Consider the following 22,131-nt stretch of genomic DNA (forward strand, 5'->3'; position numbering starts at 1 on the left):
GACGGCAGAGGAGCTGTGCTGCCCAGGATGGGGAGGCTAAAACAGGCAGCCAGGCGAGCAGACAGCACGGCAGACAGCGCCAGCATGCCTTCTCAACTTCAGCTTTCCATATGTGCTGCAGGGAAGGCACCATTTCCATTCTGCACATAAAACATCTTCTGCTAACCCTTCTGCCACCCCTTCTGCTACCTCACATCCATCCACAGGCTAAACAACGTACACATCAAAATGCATGGCACAAATACTAAGTGGAAAACAAACTTTAAAGTAAGGCTATTATTAGAGGCAGAACACTGGGGTTCCTGCAGGATCTGGATTTATTTTGCACCATATTCATGCACAGCATATGCATGTCCCATTTCCTTAACCAATGACATTCCGGCCACCTTCCTCTAAACAGCTCAACTTTTGTATGCAGGGCTCCACCCCAAGCATTATAAATTGACTACTTAAACCATATGCCATTAGTATCTTTTACCCAGAGGACACCTCTAGCTACAGAGGTCTCCTGACATTTAATTAAATAAGAACTATGAATACACGTGGCATAAGAGGGAGGAAGTTGTAAATAATTTCCAAAAGCCTGGACACACTCACACAGTGTACAGAGGAATCCAAGAATTAAGTATGTAGCTACATAAATCAGGGAAGCCCAACTAACTAGCTTGTTGTTAACTCTGTACTGTCCTGCTTACATTACTGCTTCTATCATTAAGACTTTCTAATGGCTACATTAGCTTCATACAAATTCCTCACTGAAAAATAGCCAATTATTTCTATCAAGGCCTGCAGAATAAATTATGAATATGGAATAGAAAAATTCAATAATTCCTGATCATGAAGTTATCAGGTTATATTTTTTTTCCCTCAAGTCCATGCTGGTTCCCATCACTGAGGTAAAGAGCCTTGTGCAGCATGAGGCTGAGCAGTGCATTGCCAACAGGTCATCATCATGGCCATTTCCTTCAAATGGAAATAAACTGAAACCAAGACCAATAGATGAATTAACAGATTTCATCAGACCTTGGTGCTCTCAATACACTCAGAAGCCAGGTCCTGTGATAGACCTTCCCTCTGCTGTCTCACAAATGGAAAAGTAGTTCAGAGATTCAGAGCTCCCTCAAACAGTTTGGTGGGACTTTTAAGCACTCTGATTTTGTTATTTTTGATTCATGTTTGTGAGGTGAACTGCACTGGTCCTGCCAACCCAGGCCAGTTTTCACACTCTATTTCTCTTACACTCTACTCCTTAAGCTGGAGTAAACTTCTCCTTTGCTATTTCACCTGGAGCTGGTCATCGGGGTTGATTTCTAAATGTCAGAAACCATTTGACTTTCACAGGGCTCCCTCTCACACGTGCCTCAGGCACAAACCTGCATCTCAAACATCAGGCACTCGCCATGAGAAATGCTCATTCCCTTCCTTCATTGTGTTCAGGCATGGCTCAGCACTAAACCAGTGCAAAAGGATCCAGATAAATTGCAGTCATTGATTTACCTCACATTTTTGTGGTAAATATCTACTTCTAAATGTTATTACCTGAAGGGAAAAACCTTGTCTTTAATCTCCTAAGCTCTACACTCCCTAGGACCCTACATTGAAAATCAGGTGTTCTGAGCTCCACACAAGGGAGCTGATCCACTGCTCACAGACACATGTACATAACAGGGACTACAGCTCATGCCTCCACCCATGGCCCCCACAGAGCTCCCCGCCTTTTTATTGACTGTTCATGTGTTGGACTGCGGGGGCAAAGGTAGGGGAAGGTCAGATATACTATAAATACCTTCGATATACTCTCAAAAATATAAAAGGCTCTGTCCTTAGTCACTGAAATTCAAATTAAAGACAGGAGGCAAGGAAATAGAAGCTATATGAAACAAACAGTAACATCATTATTTAAAATTATACTTCACATAAACTACAGGACATTAGATTAAACACTGATTTTTCTCTGGGGAAAGAAGTATGGTCACTACAGTTGTGCAAATCACTAACTGGCAAGTACATTGGGTGTCTTGGGAGTAACACAGAAATGACCAATACTTTCCTCTGCATGGGTTTATTGGGATTTTCCTCTCTAGTGTTTCCCTATTCTAAACTGAAACTGTTTCAGGAGCCATTCTGCTACACCATCAGAACCACCAGCTCTCCCAGGCTTTCCTTGGGGAAATCCCAAAACTCATATGCAGTGCTTAAACACAGCTGCGAGGTCTCTGAGCTACTCATGGGGAATGATGCCATACAGAATGACCCTCATTTTTCCAATTTAGGAAAAGGAAACTCTATTGCTTTTACACTTTGGCTGCTGCAGAAAATCCACAGGAAAAAGGCTTGCTAAGGGTGACTGTTTCACAAATCTACATGCAGCTCTGGATGTGATCCCATCTATCTTCACATATAAGCACTTGTTTCTTCCACATAAGAGTACTTCTCACTAAACACACAGTTTCAGGCATGAATAAATCAATTTCTTGTGCAGCTGTACAATATTTGCAGTTGAAAATCAACCAAGTGGTATTGTCACTAGAAATAAGCCAAGTGTCTCCTAAAATTTAAAGATAAAGAATCAAAATGTCAAGGGATTTTTCAAAGGACGGACTCATGGCTCTGAAGCAAACCTCAGAGACTGAATTTAATTTGATTGCCTTTCAAGTCTGTACTTCAAGTTACAGTCACATGTTGTACAACTTATCTATCTGAACATAGCATTAGATATTCCTGCCTTAGGTTGAACTAAGGTGAATGTGGGAAAGTCATTCCAAAATCTTATGGTTAAATTTGTCCAGTGTTCTGCCATAGGTAATTTGCCAAACCATCCTTGTAATAACAAACAATTTAATTCAATTCAATTGCAATTCAAGGGAGAGGTTCCCAAAGAAGCAATTCTGATTTATTTTCATACATTCCCACGTCAATCCACAGTATGATAAAAACTACCATTGCTAAAATGTTGCAAGTGACTTTCTCTGATCTTAAACAACATCTTTTTCTCCCTTCACTCAGTTTTTGATACAAGGTAAGTAGCGATGACTCAGAGTAAATACTTCACTGTATTGTCCCTACTGATTTCTAGGACTTTAAATATTTCTAAAATAGGTGGAGTTTTCCCTTGAAAATTAGCCTATCAGCAGAAAGCCTGTACACACAGAATTGGGATCTGTCTGATTCATGAAGAACAGTCAAAAAGTAATTCTTCTCAAACCTGAATGACATTTGACTACCCCAAGATATTCCCCTCCTTTAGAAATTTAGCAGACAGATTTTCATACTTTTTGGAAGATAATTCTGCCTGGCAGGAGTCATGAGTATAACTGGCATTTATCAACATCATACTTATTATTCCAAAAGAAGTGCTCCATCCTTCAAGAGGACATAGGCAAAGTCAACAGAAGGAAAGATTTAATTTAAATAGACAAGTTCAAAACTTTTGCCTGGAGAACACAAGTGACAAATGCTCAATTTCCAAGGCAACCAAAACATATGCTCCAGACATCACAAGCAATTCAGTGGACTTATAAAGAGGTTTCTCACTCCTTATTTTCCAAGAAAAATATCTATGGAGATGAAAAAAAGCCAAGTTTTGAGTTTCTTAGGAAAGTTAAAAATAGATCAAAAAATCTGAAAGTTACATGCAATAGAACGAATGAAATTCAATTATTTTTCTTAAATGACCAATAACCAAGAAAACTTGCTGCCTCTGAACTACTCTGCTAAAAGAACAGCTTCCCAGTGATTAGGTTTTTCTCAGAAGAAATCCCAATTAACCCTACTCTTACCATCACAGTGTTGGATCATGCTAACACATCAGAGCCCAAAGTCCCTGACAGGGGAGACTGCTGGTGGGAAGGAGTGCTCAAACACCAAAGGTGTCCTGAGCCCAGCTGAGGACAAGTGGGTGCCACCAGCCCTGGCACACCCCCGGGGAAGGCAGGAGGGATGTGGCTGGAGCTGCCAGCACCCAGAGCCCTGGCAAGGCCCACCTGAGGGAGGAGGAGCAGATGTTCTGCAGCCATGGGAAATGCTCTGCAGGGGCACAGAGAGCCTCCCAACCTTGCCAGCACCATCTGGAGTCCCATCATCCCTTATGTGGAATTCCAGAGTCTGTTGGGAGTAAGGTTTAGATGCTTTTGTTTTGGGAGAGTAATGCAGACTACGATCTACCAGGCATCTGTGAAAAGGAGCTCCCTCTTTCTGTTTCATTTTTGATGAACTACTCCAGTTCTGTTTAATTTATTTATTTATTCCATTTAACCAGAGGTTTATTTCCCAAGCAAACGGGAAAAGGCCTAAACAAACAAGTTACAGGCACAAATGAGACTTCTGGGCTTGCAGCTTTTTACAGCTTCCTATATTTATGAAATTAAATTGCTTACTATAGGCAAACACATCTACTTTGTTAGGTATGTGGCAAAGAATGCCTAAAAAGGTTCTATATGTTTATTTCATCACTCATAAAAAGCTCAATAAGCATCTACTTAAAGTTCTAAAATGTAATGTGGAAGACACTGTGCATCCCAAGTTAGAATATTTATGGAAATATTAATGGAAATAGCAAAGGACCACTGCTACATGGTTTCTTATTAATAAATTTATTTGTTTATTTTATTTCAAAAATACAGCTTTTGTCACTGTGTCATGACCCTTTGTGTTTATTTTTAATATGAAGTGGCCGTAAACCCCAACTTTTTTTCTTTTGATAACTGATTCTTAAGCAATATTATCTTTGTCAGCTGGGGTTGGTGGGAGATAGTATCAGAGTTAATTATCAGTGATGTCACATACCTGGACTTATAATGCACTCAGAGTAAACTAATAATTCAAGCTTGTTTATACACAGGAACAAAAAGAAAGCAGAGTGGATGCAAAGTTGATAGTACCAATCTATGGCATTTGGCTATTAAATTCAGCTGGGTTAGAACACCACCTCAGCTACAAATGTTTCCGCAATCGTGTCTGTGTGCTCACATGGACATGTGTGTGTGCATATGAAATGCAAACAATGATCACACACAGTCCCATTTCTCTATTACTCTATTTAAATATTGAGTTTTAAGAGATGGATTTACTGAATTCCTCTAAGAGATGCTTTAATTATGCTAGGTTTCTTTTCATCAATATTCTCCTCCCTAGGATAAAAATCAAAGATTATATGCATAGCTAGAATTCCTTGAACTTATTTAAAATTGCTTTAAATTAATAGTAAACTTACAATTAAACCCTGAAATTCTTCACTGTCACTTTTCACTCACTTTGTCCTTCAGTGACTGAAGTAATTGTGTGGGAAGATAAAACAAATGACTTTTCCACAGTACAGAGCATATGGCTTCATGAACAACAGATCTGTACAGATAGAAGTTTCACATTGATTTAGCTTTTACTGAACAATAAAAGCATTCTTCAAGCTTTATGTATACCATCAATTCTATTTTACTTATCACTGAGTAAAGCAAACATCTTGGTAAGTCTGGCTGCCAAAATAATACCAAAAAAGTGCATCCTTCTTTTCCCCCAAACTGTCTTGCTCCAAAGAAAAACTAAGAAAAAACCCAAATGGTATTTTGGTCTGCACTTAGTGACACATTTTGTTTGAGGAGATCATTACTCTTCAGTTTCAGGGACCTCCAGAGACATCAAAAAGAACAAAAGAAAAAAAAAACAAGAAGGAAATTAAAAAACCCTAACCCCACACCATTCATGGTGGGCTTCTTAACTTTCCTATTGATGCTATTTCACTTTGTGTAAGTATGGTGTAGAAAAGGGACTGGAATGAGATGGCTCATGTGCCTGGGCAAGTTGCTTCAAACTCTGAACTACTTTCTATGACACAGAATACTTCAGAATTTTTTTAGAAGCTGAAACAGCATCAGAGAAAGAGATTGAGATCTCAATCCAAAGCCCTAACACCATTCTTCAGTCATCTAGGTTATTTGCAAGACATTTTAAAATTTCAGACTTGCTTGCTGTATGGACCAGGAAGTAACTCCACAGGATACAATGAAATGAAGAGCAAAAATGCAAAAGTCTGTTAAGAGTGACCCTTTACAGATATCTGAATGCAACCAAATACAAAAAAAAAAAGCTTCAAAGTTTTGACACTCTCTCCTGCTTTATAATGTTTATACACACATAAACATTCTATAGCATAATCACTGCAATGCCCTGTGGCTTAGTGCTTTGGAAAAACTAAGTTCTTTTCAGCTCCCTAGCTTGGTTTGTAAAAGTTTGTGTAAGTCACACATTCACAAATGAGTTCAATGTGCAGACAGCTGCACTTAAATTATTTTCCTGAATGTCTTTTACATTTGTTGCATCTAAAAAACATAGCTGGCTGGAATTTAAAAAAGAAAAATAAAAGAGGAAAAAAATCCAGAATAACTAAATTAATTCCTTGAAATGTGTTGTAGAAACCAGACTGCCATAAAAGGCCCTCTTATACTTCAAAGAGCAACTTCAATAATCAAAACAAAACATTTGCAATTGCCAGTTATATGCAAAGAATGTAGCACTTTTGAGCTTGTGAAATTTATTTTGATGTCCTATAGTCAAGTTCATACATATTTTTCAGTGTTATTCTTCCCCAAAGCTCCTCAGATTTGGACTAAATCACAAATGTGTGTGGGTGGAAGAATCCATCCATTTTGCTTACAACGTAGCACTTGAACCACAGGCTGCAAAACCGCAAACTTTTATGTCAGCTAACAATGCCGTGCAGAAGCATGGAGCTGTTAGTGGTTTTCTTCTGGTCTTCTCTGACATCATCAACTTATTTCAAACACTGTTCTACACACGTACTTAAGAAAAGAGAGTCAGATCTTAACGTGGGTGTGTTTGGGTTTTTGTAAGCTAGCTCTTTTGACAGACACTGCAGTACATTACAATGACATGCTTTGAACTTTTGTACAAAAGAAATGGTTTGGCAGCATCCCCACAAACATACTATTAAGGCCAGTTCCGTAACTCCTTGTAGTCTATTTACATTACAAAGTATGAGACAAATTCTGAATTATTTGGAGGCATGAGTTTGCTCAACTCAGAGTCCAAATAGCCTTGTAATACTCAGTAGTTAAATACTTTCAATACCACCACGCAATAAGCAAGACAAGGATAGTAAATTCAATTTTATCTACCAAATAGTACCCCACAACTTGAAGAACTTGGAGAAAAATGCCATATTTAAAAAGCCATCGAATTGGTGAATACTAAAGTTCAAACACAGAAAAAACGATAATGACAGAAATTCAAAGCTGCCCAATAAGCTTGAGATTGGAACATGATAAACAAGGAAAAACTAAGGAAAAAAATCACTAGTTCACATCTTACCACTTCGTACTCCTCACTGCCAAAAAGGTACATAGTTACTCCTTCGCGGTCTGACACCAGTTGCCCAGAGCGCCCGGCCGCCTGAAGTCAGATCTTCCCCTGCATCCTCGGCTCCCGCGTCCCAGCCGGGCGGGCTTCCCAGGCTGCTTTCCCACGCCTGGGCTGCTCCTGAGGCACCGGGGCTCTCGGGCATGAACTCGGAGTCTGCTGCGGGGACCGCGGGACCGGCGCGATGGAAAACTGCGAAACTCCGCGGGCGGCAGCGGCAGCCCCGAGCCCGTGCGGAGCCGAGCGGGGCCGTGCGGGGCGGGGCGGGCAGCGGGACGGGGCGGGCAGCCACAGCCGGAGCAGGCGGGACAGAGGGACGGGGCAGTGCGGGACAGAGGGACGGGGCAGTGCGGTGCGGAGGGCGGGACGGGACAGGACAGGATGGAACAAGACGGGATGGGATGGAACGAGACGGGGCGGTGCGGGCTGAGGGATGGGGCGGTGCGGGCAGCGCGGGGCGGCAGCGCCGCGTTCCGGCCCTGCCCCGCCTGGCGCGACGCCGCCCAAACTCTGAGCGGGGAAAACGCGGCCGGGAGAGAGCGAGTGCGGCCCGCGGAGCCACGGAGGACGGGAGGGCCCGGGAGGGACAGGCTGCTGTGGCCGGGGCCCGGGAGGGCCCGGGAGGAGCCGCCGGGGCCCGTGAGGGACAGGCTGCTGTGGCCGGGACCCGGGAGGAGCCGCCGGGGCCCGGGAGGGACAGGCCGCTGTGGCCGGGGCCGGGGAGGGACAGGCTGCTGTGGCGGGGTGAGCCGCGGGGAGCTCGGCTCGCACATACCCCTCGCTGCTCTCACCGTGCTGCAGAAACCCATGCAGCTATCTCACGATCTATCTCTTTCTAAAAACAAACAAACGAGCAAACAAGCAGCCCGGAATAGTTTCCCTTTTGCATGTTTCGCTCGCTTCATTACTTCCTCGCACTGATTAGTCCCAGCCCGCTCTGTAAACACGGTGTAACTTTATCTCTGTGCCACAATGGTTACTGAAAAGTGACACCCGCTACCTCCAGCCACGGGAAGCGGATCCGGCATGGAATACCTCACCGGGACAGAGGAATCCAAGGACCCGCCTCGCTCCTGGCCAACTTCTAGTGCAGGCAGAGCAGACAAGAAAGAGTAAAAAAAGCAAAAGAGCAGGATAAAACACAGCTGAAAAACTAAAGAGACCAATTCCTCAACTGCATTCCCAAACTAATATTAAGATGGGGCTTAAAAATAAATCCCAATAAAGATGGTGTAGGAATACAGCATAAAGTAAACCAGGTACACAGAAATATTGCCCGCTGGGAAAGGCTGTTCTTTTCAACTGAGGAAGAGGCCACCAGTCAGCATCCAGTAACACAACCCCAATCAAAACTGCTTTCAAACAGCACTATGAAACCCATCCCTGCCCAGCTCAGTCCTCTCAATTCTTCACAGTTCACACTATACTATATCCTATAACCAGAACTATACATAAGCACTAAGAAAAAAAAATGGAATATGTAATTTCTTAAGGAGGAAATGTGTGGGTGTATGCTTGCCCATTTATATCTATAATCAAGTTAATATAATATACACAGCATCTCATGACAAGATATAGCATTGAAAACCAGTTTGTGCTACTCAATTTCCTTCTCTTCCACAGAAGAAAGAGAACAAGTCCCCTTTCCAAATAAAACCAGCAAACGAAGCAGTTCAAATACATTGTAAATATCTTCCCTGTTCCTTCCCTTGCATCATCCCCTGCTTATTTTAAATACATCTCTTGACTAACTCAGTTTCTTTGCGTGAGTTAGTAGGATATTCTTCTCTCAATCTGTTTTCTCTGTCAAAATAGACCTTTTGTCCTCTGTTGACTATATGTGATGTGACTCATGAGTCTAGATTTTTTTATGTTCTTTTATGTATCCACAAGCAGAGTTAAACCCAAGAAAATGGTTGGAAAAGGGCAAATCAGAAATCAGAAGACATTAATTTTATTTCCAACCATATGTTTACAAAATAGCATTAGTTTAAATCTGTCAGCTGAACTGGTCACTTTGCATTATATCAATTGCAAATTACGCTTCAAACAAATAATATCATAATAGTTCATTCCCAGAGCGTAAATAAAACATGCATCATTCCTGCATGGAGGCTAACAGGCATCAGCACCTCTACTGGAATGTAATCACCACTTGTCCAAGCTTGTTGCTCCTATTGATGCTGATTGAGTGTGGTTACACACACTTATTAGCTTTAATGTAATTGCCCAAGTTTTCCCACACAGTGTTTTTAGTGTGAAACCACACCTGTCAATAGTGGCAAAGCCAGTGTCATCACACATTACTTTGCTTGTCTGCTACAGCTCTTCTAAGCAATTGAAATTTGGGTGCTGTGGCTTGATTGCTCCATTTTGGATATGGCTCTCACAACTAATTTGGAGAAAAAGAAAATCAGCAGGAATGTTACAAGTACTCCTAACATCAAAAAAAGTAAAACATATTGCTCTGTATGTATTAAAAATTATGATAATTTTTAAAAATAATTTCATCAGCTCCTGTACTTTGGCAGTGAATACGAAATCAGGGAGGACTGCAGTTTGCATACACTCAATAGAGACTTAGGGCATTATTCAGGCTGTCACCATAAGTGACTTTCATGTCACAAGTAATTCTCACTACAGACAGCACAAGCAGCCAGAGTTTGGCAGCTTGGACAGTAAATAAGCTGAATTGCTCATTGCTCTCTTGAATTGAAACATCATGACAGGTACCAAAGTCTGTCTCAGGGCTCTACAAAGCAAATTTGCATATAGCTTTTATGGTTCAAGAATTAAAACTCTGCAAAAATGCTACCCCTGTTGAGGATGTTTAAACTCAGCAAAGCACTTCTGGATGACCTGTGCTCCTCTCCCAGCTAAGTGACAGCACAGGGGTTTTGTTGCACAAGGTTCCCCAGTAGCTGAGTGAGGCAAGGGACTGGCCAGCAGAGGGTGGGCAGCGTCTCACCAGGGCTGACCCTTGCAGGCAGAATGCCATGATCCAGAAAGAGCAAGCAGAGAAGTGGAGGAGATGGAGGAGTATGAGGGAAGCATGGAGAGAGAGTTTTGCAAAAGGAATCTGTGAACCACGGGGCTGAAGAGGTGGTGGGATGGGAAAAGCAGAAAACCAGAGTGCAGAACAAGGATGGATGGCAGCAGTGTGACCCACAGGGAGGAGAGCACAGAAGCCAGGCTAGAAGACAGTACTAAGGTCCTGCAAGAAAAATGCTCATGGTAGCAGGGAGCACAACAGGATTTGAAAAAGCCTTCACAGAGACAGCTTGCTATCTGACCAGCCTAAAGCTAGGAGGTAAGCAGGAAGGAGTGGAATGGTGTGGAGCAGGGCAGAAAGGCTGAGATGGAATGCCTGGGCAGAACTGGCTGATCAAGAAAATACAGGCCATTGGAAAACCTGTAAGTAGGAGACTTCAGCAAGAGACAAAGTTCTACTCTATTTTGGAATAGAATGGAACTGTGATGAAGGCAGAAAGTGTCAAAAGCACAGAAATACATCTAAAAAATGGTAGGTGGAAATAAAGCTAAGGGTGGAATTGCTCCTCTCCCCAGCTGGCACTTTCAGCAGGACATGTTCTTGCAGATGTGTGACAGAGAGCTACACCAACGGAACTTGACGAAGACTGGACCTTAAAAACCAGCATTCAAACTAAAGAAAAATAAAATACTGTGACTGCTAGAGCCAAGACCACAGTCTGAAATGATGAAGTAAATCACAAGGATAAAGCAAACCCCTTATTCAAGGTATACAAGCACTTTTAAAGTAGCTCTTGCTCACCTGTAGAAGCTGACACAGCAATAGCAATATTAATCATGTGTTAACAGAGGTAAACTGGTACAAACACAGGTGTGTCAATATGTGTGGACTTTTTTTTCCCTGATTGCTTCCCTAATTTTTGCTCCTTTCATAAAATTCTATTAAGGTGTACAGTGTCTGGTGGAAGGGGAATAAAGACAGAGCCAGACTGTACTTAGTGACTCTTAATGAAAAGGCAAAAAGAAATGAGTATTGATTGAAATATAGGAAAAATGCATTTGGACCCAGAGAATTTTTTTTATTATTATTTTTTAATTTTACTGAGGGGGTCAGAGAGCACTGGCACAGATTGCCCAGGAAGGTTCTGGAGTCTCAATCCTTAGAGATAGTCAAAAGCCATCTGAATATGGTCTTGGGTTACCAGCTTTAGGTGGCCTTGCTCTGAGCAGGTGACTGGAATAGCTTCAGAGGTTCCTTTTTACCTCAAGCACTCTGTGAAATTAAAAATTATCTGATTCACATTGATATTTTAGGGATTCCATCTCTCCATTTTAATTTTCAGGGATTACGCATAATGACTTTCCAGATTGTCAAAGAGAATAGCATTTAACTCTGGTATTTAAACCCTGACCCATGTCTTTTAAGCATAGCTATGAACTGTCTACACTATAAATAGCTTTGTATATCATAGTACTTCAACACAGTGCCTTTGGGAAAACAAACAGAAAAAAATGCTGACATGGTTGTCAAGGTTAATAGACTAAACAGACCTTTCTTGATAAACAAGAATCTTTCCGCTTGTATCCAACAGTAACAACTTTTTTTTTTTTTTGGAACTCTATGGAAAGCAATTGACTCTCTCTTACCTAATTCAGATTTAAATTCAAGTCCCAGTGAAGAATGTCAACAGATTGTAGCACCTTGACAGCTAGCAGCAAGAATTGTTAAGGAAACTTTTGGCCAAAAAACTGTGAATAAGCTGCTCCTTCTCACATATGGCATGAAAGAGCAAGAGCTATTGCCCTATAATTACCCTGCATCCAAACTATCCCATTCTGTCCCATCCCACACCAGCACTGAATAATTTCTTAACAAGGTTATTTATATGTGAAAATAATTATTAGCAACTAGGGTTTTTTTTTTTTTTCTATGAATTTTAGCTCTCCCATTGATTTTCTCCCATAGGGGTCATTCTAACTGTGGGCAACACCCTTCCAGCAGCATAAATTCAAATTTTCAGGAGTATTACTGCCCTGAAAGAGCTACAGCATCGATCTGAAGCCAGGCTGCCTTGTTCCTCTGGACATCAGCACATTTAGAAGAATGGGTCTTTTCCAGCTCTTTCATTGCCACTGTAACTCTCTGTGTGATGGTAACTGCAGGGTCTCAGCAGTTAAGAACAGCCAAAACAGGATTCCACATTGTAAGAAACATTCACATGTTTTATGAAAATGATAGTACTGCCTCAGCAAGGAAGACTGAGAGCCTGCTAACCCAGAAGAGTTAAAAGTTTGCTCATAGCACCACATTGCTCAGACAGTTTCATGACACGATAAGTAATTCAGCTGGAGTTTCCCAGACTTGTGCTTAAACATCCCTATTTTTGTGCTGGAGGTAGGCAAGGAGGAGGTTGGCAGGGCCAGGACACAATTTAGACCACTTCCTTCTCTTGAATGACACCTTCCTTTCTTTTAAAAGCATCCCTCAAAAGAAACAGCATAGTTTAGGGCAAGTTAGAAGGGTTTGCGTTTTTTTGTTTGTTTCATTTTCATATCAACTGAAGTGATGGGCAGCATCTCTGAACATGGTGCAGATTCCAAATTATCAAGGTACACTGCATTAACTTCCAGAAGACTTGGTATTTCTTTCCTGAATGTATCCATTTAACATCCAACCACAAAATAAAAATCCATCTCCTTCCATAAAATTCCATGCATCACGTAGGATGGTTGTAATTCTCCCTTGCAGATGGTGTACATCTGAAAGAGGGTTGTTAAGTAAAATTTTATTCTGTGAGATTTAGTTTAGGTATATAATAAACCAGTGTCAACTAATTCAAGATGCAATAATGAAAACACTTCCTTAAGATTAATGTCACATCTTAAATCTCAAAACCAAGCTTCAAATGAATGAATAATAAAATCTGAAAGCATGCCCATGGAAGTACAGGAATGCTATATAAATTTTATTTTTAAACATTAAAACTGCTTATCATTTGCAGATTGTTATTGGTTATTATGGTTACCATTCTCTAACACAATCCAATCTGCCTGCACTTTTCTATTTTGGGATACAGCAGTGATAACATGAACAGCAGACCTAACTTCTCAACTTGCAAACATACATACATTAGGGGCACATGCTATCTCCTGCGGCACAGAAAGATAACGTGAGTATGTTCTCACAGTGCCACAGAAATAACAAGCTCCTGATCTCCCTGCAGTCAGATGTTAAAACTTCTAATCCAACCTGCACTGAGTGTCAGGAACTCAGCATGTTTAAAAACACTTGTATTACAGATACATAATAAAAAGACCTGTTGTATTATAAATCCTCTGCATCACTGAGATATTGGACAGGTGCTATAAATGCTATAAAGTTGCAAAATCTGCCTATAGGTGATTGTTTCCTTGCGTGGGCAAGATTTTTATTTTTATTTTTTACATGTGATATAGACTCATGTGGAACATTGTCTTCTTAAAGCCTTGTTGCAGTGAAACACAGAGAACAGGGAGAGATACAAAAAGAACAATTCAACGTATTGAAGAATTCAACATGTTATTGCTGGTCTAGGATGGTCACAGAAGTCACCTACAGCTGAATGTGCAGCCAAACACTTCTGAAACAGCAGTAAATTCTGCCAGAGTTTTAAGGAGGTGGAAGAAAAAATTAATTCAACAATGATATTTTAAAAAGGTAATACCTCAGTATTAAATAGGAGATAATGTTTGCTTTCCTATATGTAATAATTGCAAAAAGAGAGATTAATATACTATTGGGCACAAGAATTTCAGTAAAAGAAACAGCCTTCACAGAGAACACTTATATCCTGAAGTAGAACATATAAAACTTACACAATGCTGTAGCAACAGCTTGTGCTTGCTATTTTTCCTTAGAAAATACATCTTTCCACTGAAAGGTTACTACTTTATAGTGTTAGCCATACATTAATGCAGCATTAAATAAGCAGGGTTTTTTAATCTCAGTGAAAAGCTTTCACCTCTCGCACTCAGCACTCATCTGCCTCTGGGGGCACTGAAATGTTTCAAGTGCCAAGGGCAGCTCCATCATGGCCAGATGCTGATTGTCCAGAGCTGGAGACTGAGGAATAACTTTGGCTCGTAGCTGTGCAGCCCAGACTAGTTGGAATGTTACCCTCTGGCCACATCCCCATCCTGAAAACTGTGGTCCATCTACAGGTTGTCCTCTGGGACAATTGCTGTGCAGTTCCATACTCAGAACATTAACTTAGTGACTGATGGTTCATGGAGGAGATGTGTGAGTTCCTGTGCCTTTAAAATGGTTTTGGCTTTTAAAATGTCCAGCCATATCTCAGAATCACATTTACAGAAGTGCTTGTAAAATTTTTGCTATCGATACCTCCAACTTCTGTTCCCATTTCAGAAAATAAAATGCATCTAACCAGGAGAACCACAACAGCAGGCCAGGGGAGTCATTTTGGCTCACTATGCCTTTGTTTATGCATTTTTAGCATAAGCCATCACCCCACAATTCAATTTAAATTATTGACTATCACCAAATGTTGTGGTTTCTTTGGCCTCATTGCTTCTTCAAATCACAGTTCTCATTTCTCATTTTTTACTGTTTTTGAAACCTCTAATTTTTTTTTATGTTTTGCACTCTTAAAATCTGGATTAATTACATTTAATTTTTGATGGATTATCTTGTGCAATTTAATAAACTCCACTGAAATAAGTTCTGGTGAAATGTGAAAGCTGGAAAACTTGTCTCTGCAGAAAGGACTATTCATCTCTCGGGACCCACTTGAGAGCTCAAAATAGGAATTAAGTGGAATTTAGGCAGCATATGTGCTGCTGTAATGGCTCTCTCACCTATGAGGCTGGATGTCACCCTGGCACAAGAGAAATGTATTTCACTTTAATGAGCAGGAAGGCAGATGTGTAACCCTGGCCAGGAACTCGCAGTGCTGCAGTGAACACACGGCTGGAGGAACCAGCGTGTCAGCTAAGCACAGACAGCAGGTTGCAGTGCAAGGGATTAAATAAGTGCAGTAAGTTGCTGCTCACAGAGAATTAGTGCAATGTGTTACAACAACATGATCAGAACTGCCCTGATGAGATGCATCATGAAGGTAAGGTACTTTCAGTCAATCTTCCTTGTCCACTCAAATTAACAGGATCTTGTTAGCATAGAGTAAGAAGGTGAATACTTGTCAGAGAGTAAGAAGGTGCAAAGGTTTTTCCATTTCTACATTGAAATGACATTTTTTTTTCCTCGGTTAGAATCTAGATATAACTGTAAGATGTAAAAATGTGATTTTTCAATTGCATTTTTCTGTATTGCACATTTTCTTCTCCTCCCTCTTGCCACAATTCCTGATCGGTGTTCATAAAAAGAATGCTCTGAACAGCCTGGTTCCCCCATGCTGACAGCACTGAAGGCTTTGCAGCTGAGCAAAGAGCAAATCTCAGACTCCATTTCTGTGGGGCTCTCCTTCTCTGTCTGACACTGCAGGACTCTCATTAGAATATTAAAGGTGAACCTGTTCCTGTGTTCCAGAAGTCATCCCCTAGTACCTTTTATAGCTTCAAATCTATGATACTAAGGTGCATTGAATGAGAATTTCTGAAGTCACTGAGAAACTCCTTCTAAGTACAAAATATTAGCTAGACATTTGATTTAACATGTGGGAAAAAAGTCAATAATATAAGAATTCTAATCAAATCCATAATTGTTGATCTTAATATGGTAGCAATCTATAAAAAGATAATATTTTGAATTCCAAGATGCAAGAATTTCTCCTCTCCTAAATTCAAAAACCTAAATTGTACATTGTGTTGTCCATGACATGAACAGAATAATGGATTTACACTGAACCAGCATCAATGCAGAAAGTTGCTTTCAAAATTTAAGAAGGAAATTATTTTCTCAAGTAGTTCAGTTCTGACACCTTAAACTTCTCCTAAAATAAAATACTCTTGCCATTACAAGGCTGGTTGCTTTGTTTATGTCTATACAAGATCTAGTGAAGCTGGGAGATCATGTGAAATCCAAGTGATAGAACCTGATCACATTTTCGTGACAGAAAACATTCAGCCAGAAAATATCATGATGTCCTAGGAACTCACTGATTCACTCTGAATTTTGCAGGAAGTTATCAAACTGCTTAGTTAGAAAGCACCTTTTCCAGTATTCCACCATAGCATCAGTATTCCAACTATTATGAAATCAAGCATTACCCTGTTTCTTACACACCAAAGTGACCCTGTTTCCAAGACAAACTGGAAATAGAGATGAAAAACAGTATTTTAAAACTTCCAAAATTACTTTTCCAATGCCTCCCTCTATGCATTAATTTAAAAGTTTCTAGAGAGGAAATAATGAAGAGCTGACTCATTCAGATAATACTAGAGTTTGAAAATACGTGTTTCCTTGTGAGCTCATAGAAACGACTTTTTCATTTTACAAGAACAATAAAGTATATGCAAATGTGACACCAAGAAAACCAACCAGATCCTTTTAAATAAGTATCAGTCACTTAATGTGTCTTAAAAAATAGGCAAAATCATAGAATCATAAAATATTTTGTGTGGGAAGGGACCTTCAAAGGTCTTTTTGTCCACCACCAATTGTAAGGCTTTTAATAAGAGAGAAAATTTTAAAGCCCAAACATGTTTTGGTCACAGAGATTTTCAAGGAGACTCTATCCTGTTGAAGTGAGCTACTGAACTGTGTACATAAAACTGTGGGAATTGCATACATACGTGGCTGAGGACTTTGTCAAACTGAGAAAACACCAAGAGAATTACTGTGTCTGTAAGTCAGTCTTTCTACAGGCATCCTCTGATCAGCACGAGCATACTCAAAGTTAAATCTGGCTTTTACACCTAGCATGCCTTTGAAATTATATTTTCTTCTGATACTAATATTCTACCAATACCATTAACTGGCCAGCGAATAATTTTAAAATGATGAATATTATAAATCATCAACCTGAAAGCATTCAGAAAAAAATAAATGTTTATAGCCAGTAAAATACTGCAAAATTCAATGTATCATTAATGAGCTGAAGGAAAAAAGTTGTTTAGTTACAGCAGAAGTAAAGAAGCTTGGGTTCCCACACACACCTCCACAATACTTTCAGCTCTCTCCCATTTTCCCTACACACCACATGCTCTGTACCCTCAGCTCCCCTCCCCTCCCTGAACTTCTCTTTTCCTGAGCTGAACAGGAGTGAGCATTTGTTTGCTCTGTTGCAGAGTTAAAGCTGTGCTCCTCAGCTGGATGGATGCTGCCTTCCAGATGCCAGGGGAGGCCAGAGAGTGCTCCACATCTCCCACACCGGCCCCTTGAGGAAAAGGCTCCAGCAGCTCCTCCAGCCCCCAGGAAGTTCTGCTGTAATCACTCGCTGCTTCTGAGACCTCTGCAAGGCTGGTTTAAATCGGCCACTGAAGTTCCCGAGAAGCACAACTAAACAGATGGAAAGTGGGATTGCATAAATCTTGTCTTAGGAAACAAACCTAAGAAATCAGAGCTGTTATACAAAGACTGTACGTGCACTTTAATACTCGGCAGCTTGTTTAAATATAAGCTGATGCCATGAGCAGCAAGGTAAACATTTAATGTCTGAAAATTTTCAAATCATCACTGTCACAGAGCATTGCTTGCAGTTATTAAGCAGTTACAGGCTTTTGTGTCATGTACATGCAGCACCAGAGGCACAAAATACTTGTAAAGAAATACTGCACTTGAAACAAAGGACTTTAGGGATCAGTGATTAAAATATTGCCAACATTTATATATTCATATGTAATTAGACAAGTTATTTTCCAAATTCTGGCATCTTCTGTATTTTGTCCCATAGCAAAAAAATAAATTAAAAAAAGTAAAACTTAAAGAATCCCAGTGGTTTAATAGCCTATAAAATTGATATCTGAATGCAACTGAAGTTTGAAAGCACTTTACCTCCTGTCCTTTTACACCTTTTTTTTTTTTTTTTTTTTTTTTTTTTTTTTTTTTTTTTTGTGGCAGCTCCACACCAGGGATCCTGGGAAGCAAATAACAGAATTTGCCCTTTCAAGTTTATGAATTCCTAGGCCTGCTCACTGCTATTTGAAAACTGAATAAAAAATATTAGCAGCAAACATATATTTCACTGATGTCAAAAATGTAAATTTGGATAAACTGGAAAAAGGCAGAGTGCCTCTTCTCTGCACAGAGGGTGAGGTAAGGACAAAATGTCCTTACGCTTTCTGACAGTTACTGAAGTTTCCATACTTCAGGATTTCTATGTTACAACGACTGTTGGTGGCGAAAATGTGTCAGTGGTTATGCAATAAGTAATCCTTTATTTCATCTTTCTATAACATTTTAATTAACTTGAACGCATCACAGGTCAACATGTTCCAAGGCATATTCTGTTATCTAGAAATTTAGAAAAATGTACCCATAAAGCAGTTACTGAATTTCTGGACAATTATACAATATCAATCTACTTTTGATGCAACAACTGCCATTCAAAGACTATCATCAATAATAAATTTACTTAATTATTCATGCCAATAATATGAAAGTTCTCAAGCTATTATCTCTTCTTTAATCTTCCCGATTACTTTCTTCCTAGATATTTAAACAATTCATTTTTTCAATTAGATATCTGAGGACCAGTACTGCTAAACAAAATGCTAATTTGCAAGTACAGCTTCCTGTAAAATGCTTGTGAACAAGAAGTGACTGCAGCTAAAATTCACACTAGCAAAACAAAACAGCCTTCCCCTCATGACATATCTGGAGACTATTAGAATAAAAACTGAGGAAACAGGAATAGAATAGGCATCAGCTATCACTTTGAAAGAAGGGTTGACCAAATACTGAAGGATCCATGTACATGGCTGAATCCCTTTTACTGCTTTCCATCTGTTTCACTTCTCCTATCCTGCTTTTTTGCTGTTCCTCAGTTTACAAGGGCTGTACATGCACAGCACCACTCCCTGTGATCCCCTTACCCTGTCCAATGATAACTTCTTCCTCTAACAGGACCTCTATGATCATGCTAAATAGAATTTGGACTTCTCCACAATGGGATATAAGTGAAAAGCTTCCTTTTACTCTATAGACTAGATAAACACAGCTTCTCTTTGGTGACGTTATTTGTCAACCAGCAGACAGAAGGATGAAAATGCTGCAGGAAACATGTACATTAGTTATGCTAAGTTTCAACATCAGATTGGTTTTGTTGAGGAAAACAGTATTTTCCAATTTGAGGGTTTTTTAAAATTTTAAAACAACTTTTTCCTACCAAAAAAACCTATAAATTATGTCCTGATTTCTCCCCACCTATAATTGTATTGGGATTGTTAGAGAACCTCAACACATTTGGTTTATCAGAAGTCTTAGGAATTGCTTGTATATAGATTAAAACATAAAGACTTAAGCTTTTTACTATATTAATTAGATAACAAAAGACTAAAGGCAGCTATAGCTATGGTTGAACTCAATTACTGTAAGGGTCTTTTCCAAGCTGAATGATTCTGTGATTCTATTAGTAGCTGATTTCTACTATTCTGAACATCCATGCCAAAAATAATTCCAGTGGAATTATATAGTGTAGTTGTACCCTTTCCTGCCTCATGGTACACTTCCTGCAAGACCCACTGTTGCATTACTTTCCCCACAAACATAAGAGCACAGTCTAATTTGAGTAAAAAGAAGTTGTTAATAAAGAAAAGTTGTCCGTAAGAGGAGAACAGAATGGATATTAGCAATAACTAATCAGTTTCTTATGTGGAGATCCCTAAATAACCCGGGAATAGCAATGATCCAAATCTGATTTCCTTCTAGAAAAAAGCTGTGGAGCAGCTGTTACACAAGACAATGCCCCTGACTTCTCTCAGAACTCTGGAGAGCTAGTGTCATGCTTAAGGTACTGTTCTTTTACTGCAATTTTGTTCAAATAGCTCATAAATGTTAGAGAAAGAAGTAAGATTAAGCCAAACACTCAGCTTAAATCTATGTTTGCGTAATTTCATTTTAATCCAAATCCTTTTTTCATACAGTGTAAAAAGAGAAAGCACATCCATTTGAAGTTTAAAAATAGTATTTGTCATCTATTTAAATTTTATTTCACAGCACAGCTGTAGTGGGATGTCTGCTACTAAAACTCCCTGGCCCCAGGATACACATACCTGGTCAAATGCTGCCAAAGCAAGACTCATGAATGTGTTACAACCTAACCCAAACAAAAATAATAGAGAGTATAATGTCTGTGTCTGTAGAGAGAATGTACTTCAAGCTACTGCCAGCAGAGAGTCCCATTGCTTTCATATTGAGAAGAAGACAGTTTAGCAAAATCCCCAAAAATCAGTGAACAAAAAGCAAGCCACTTTTAACTATTTTAATAGGGTCACAGACAGAAGCCCTAAGCAGCAGCCATCTGAAAGTGCTTCCCCTCCCCCTCAACTCCTTTTTTTACAGTTTTTCCAGACTGTAAGTCAAGTTAGTATGTTTCAAAAAAGGAAGCTCAAAAGTATGGTTTGGATTTCCACAAAAAAAGCTGGCACATTCCTCAACAACATTTCAGCTTGGCTAAATGAGAACAAAGCGGAACAGTTTAACTGTAATTAAGTTAACTCGCAAGCCAGCCTCTACATCGCATTGTAAAATTAAAGGGCTCCCGAGCATCTGGCCTGCACTCCTACCACATATGCTTACCCCAGGAGCAATGTGCTTAGTTTGAGGAGACATCAGGCGTCTGTCAAGCATGCCAGCCTCACTCCAAGCAGGCCAGCCCTTCCAGCAGCAGCAACGCTTCTCACAGGAGCACAACCTCCGACGCAAAGCAGCGAGAACTTCACCAATCAGCCCACGCTGGCCATCATTGCAAATACCTGTACTTGTAAGGCCTGGTTGAAAGGGCACAGCTTTGGGCTCTGTGCAGCAAGACTGTTTGCTGGCCCTTTCTCTCAGCTGTTGATCTGATCCAGTCCCTACGTTCGGGACAGCTCAGCAAAGAGCTGTCACCATCAATTACCAGGGAGGAGTGGGAGGGCCCCGTGCTCATGGTGACGCCAGCTGCTGTAAGGACACAGCCTGCACACTTGCTGGAGTAACATCACTCTTTGTTCATCTCAGATGCAGGGCTTGCAACATGCATGGCCCCCTGGTAACATACAACTGCTCTGCAGCCAGAAACAGGAAAGGCACCTGAGCATCAACAAGGCATAATCAATTTATTGATTGATTTTTCCAGATACAGATTTTTTTTTATTCTCCCCCCTGCCCCCTCCCCATTAGAAATATTATGCTGGAATTTCAAGCTGTAAATATCAATTTAAGTTGGAAATTTTCTGTGTAAAAGAAAAACTCTGCTTGACTCCAACCAAGGTAGAAGACCTATTATGACAGAAGATATATATATATATATATATATATATATATATGGTTCATATAAATGAACCTTAATCATCCTAAAACTATCATCCTAAAAAACTGTCACTAGATATTTCATCATGGCAATACCTCTATATATTAGGCAGTCAACTGAAATCATCAGGAAAATTTACATGCATAATATTATTGGCTCTAATGAGTTTAAGAATTTGCAAGATTAAGGTCAACTGGCTTAAAATAAGAGCATAGGTTAGAAGTAAATAAGGATGCATGTTTGTATTGGTCTGAGGCTTCTGGAGGTGAAGTAAAAAGGAGCAAGGACCAGGCAGCAACAGGCAAGGAATGGTATGAACAGAAAAAGAGCTCCAGAGAAGCCACTTTCCCCTTCTGTTACCACT

General features: G+C 40.0%; 1 protein-coding gene across 6 annotated transcripts in view; it reads right to left on the bottom strand.

Moving 5' to 3' along the window:
• The window catches only part of CACNB2 (calcium voltage-gated channel auxiliary subunit beta 2), a 245,447-nt gene that overhangs the window by 101,325 nt on the left and 121,991 nt on the right, over positions 1 to 22,131 (bottom strand). The window contains exon 1 of one of the 6 annotated variants that reach the window (XM_074535304.1): positions 7,324 to 7,499. The exons of the other annotated variants lie outside the window; for them this stretch is intronic. Within the exon in view, the coding sequence (XP_074391405.1) occupies positions 7,324 to 7,356 (33 nt within the window). The 5' untranslated portion in view covers positions 7,357 to 7,499. Of the gene's footprint in view, positions 1 to 7,323; positions 7,500 to 22,131 lie in introns of those variants that run through there. 6 annotated transcript variants of the gene reach the window in all.

Source organism: Zonotrichia albicollis, chromosome 1 (genome assembly GCF_047830755.1).
Source record: "Zonotrichia albicollis isolate bZonAlb1 chromosome 1, bZonAlb1.hap1, whole genome shotgun sequence".
Lineage (NCBI taxonomy): Eukaryota > Metazoa > Chordata > Aves > Passeriformes > Passerellidae > Zonotrichia > Zonotrichia albicollis.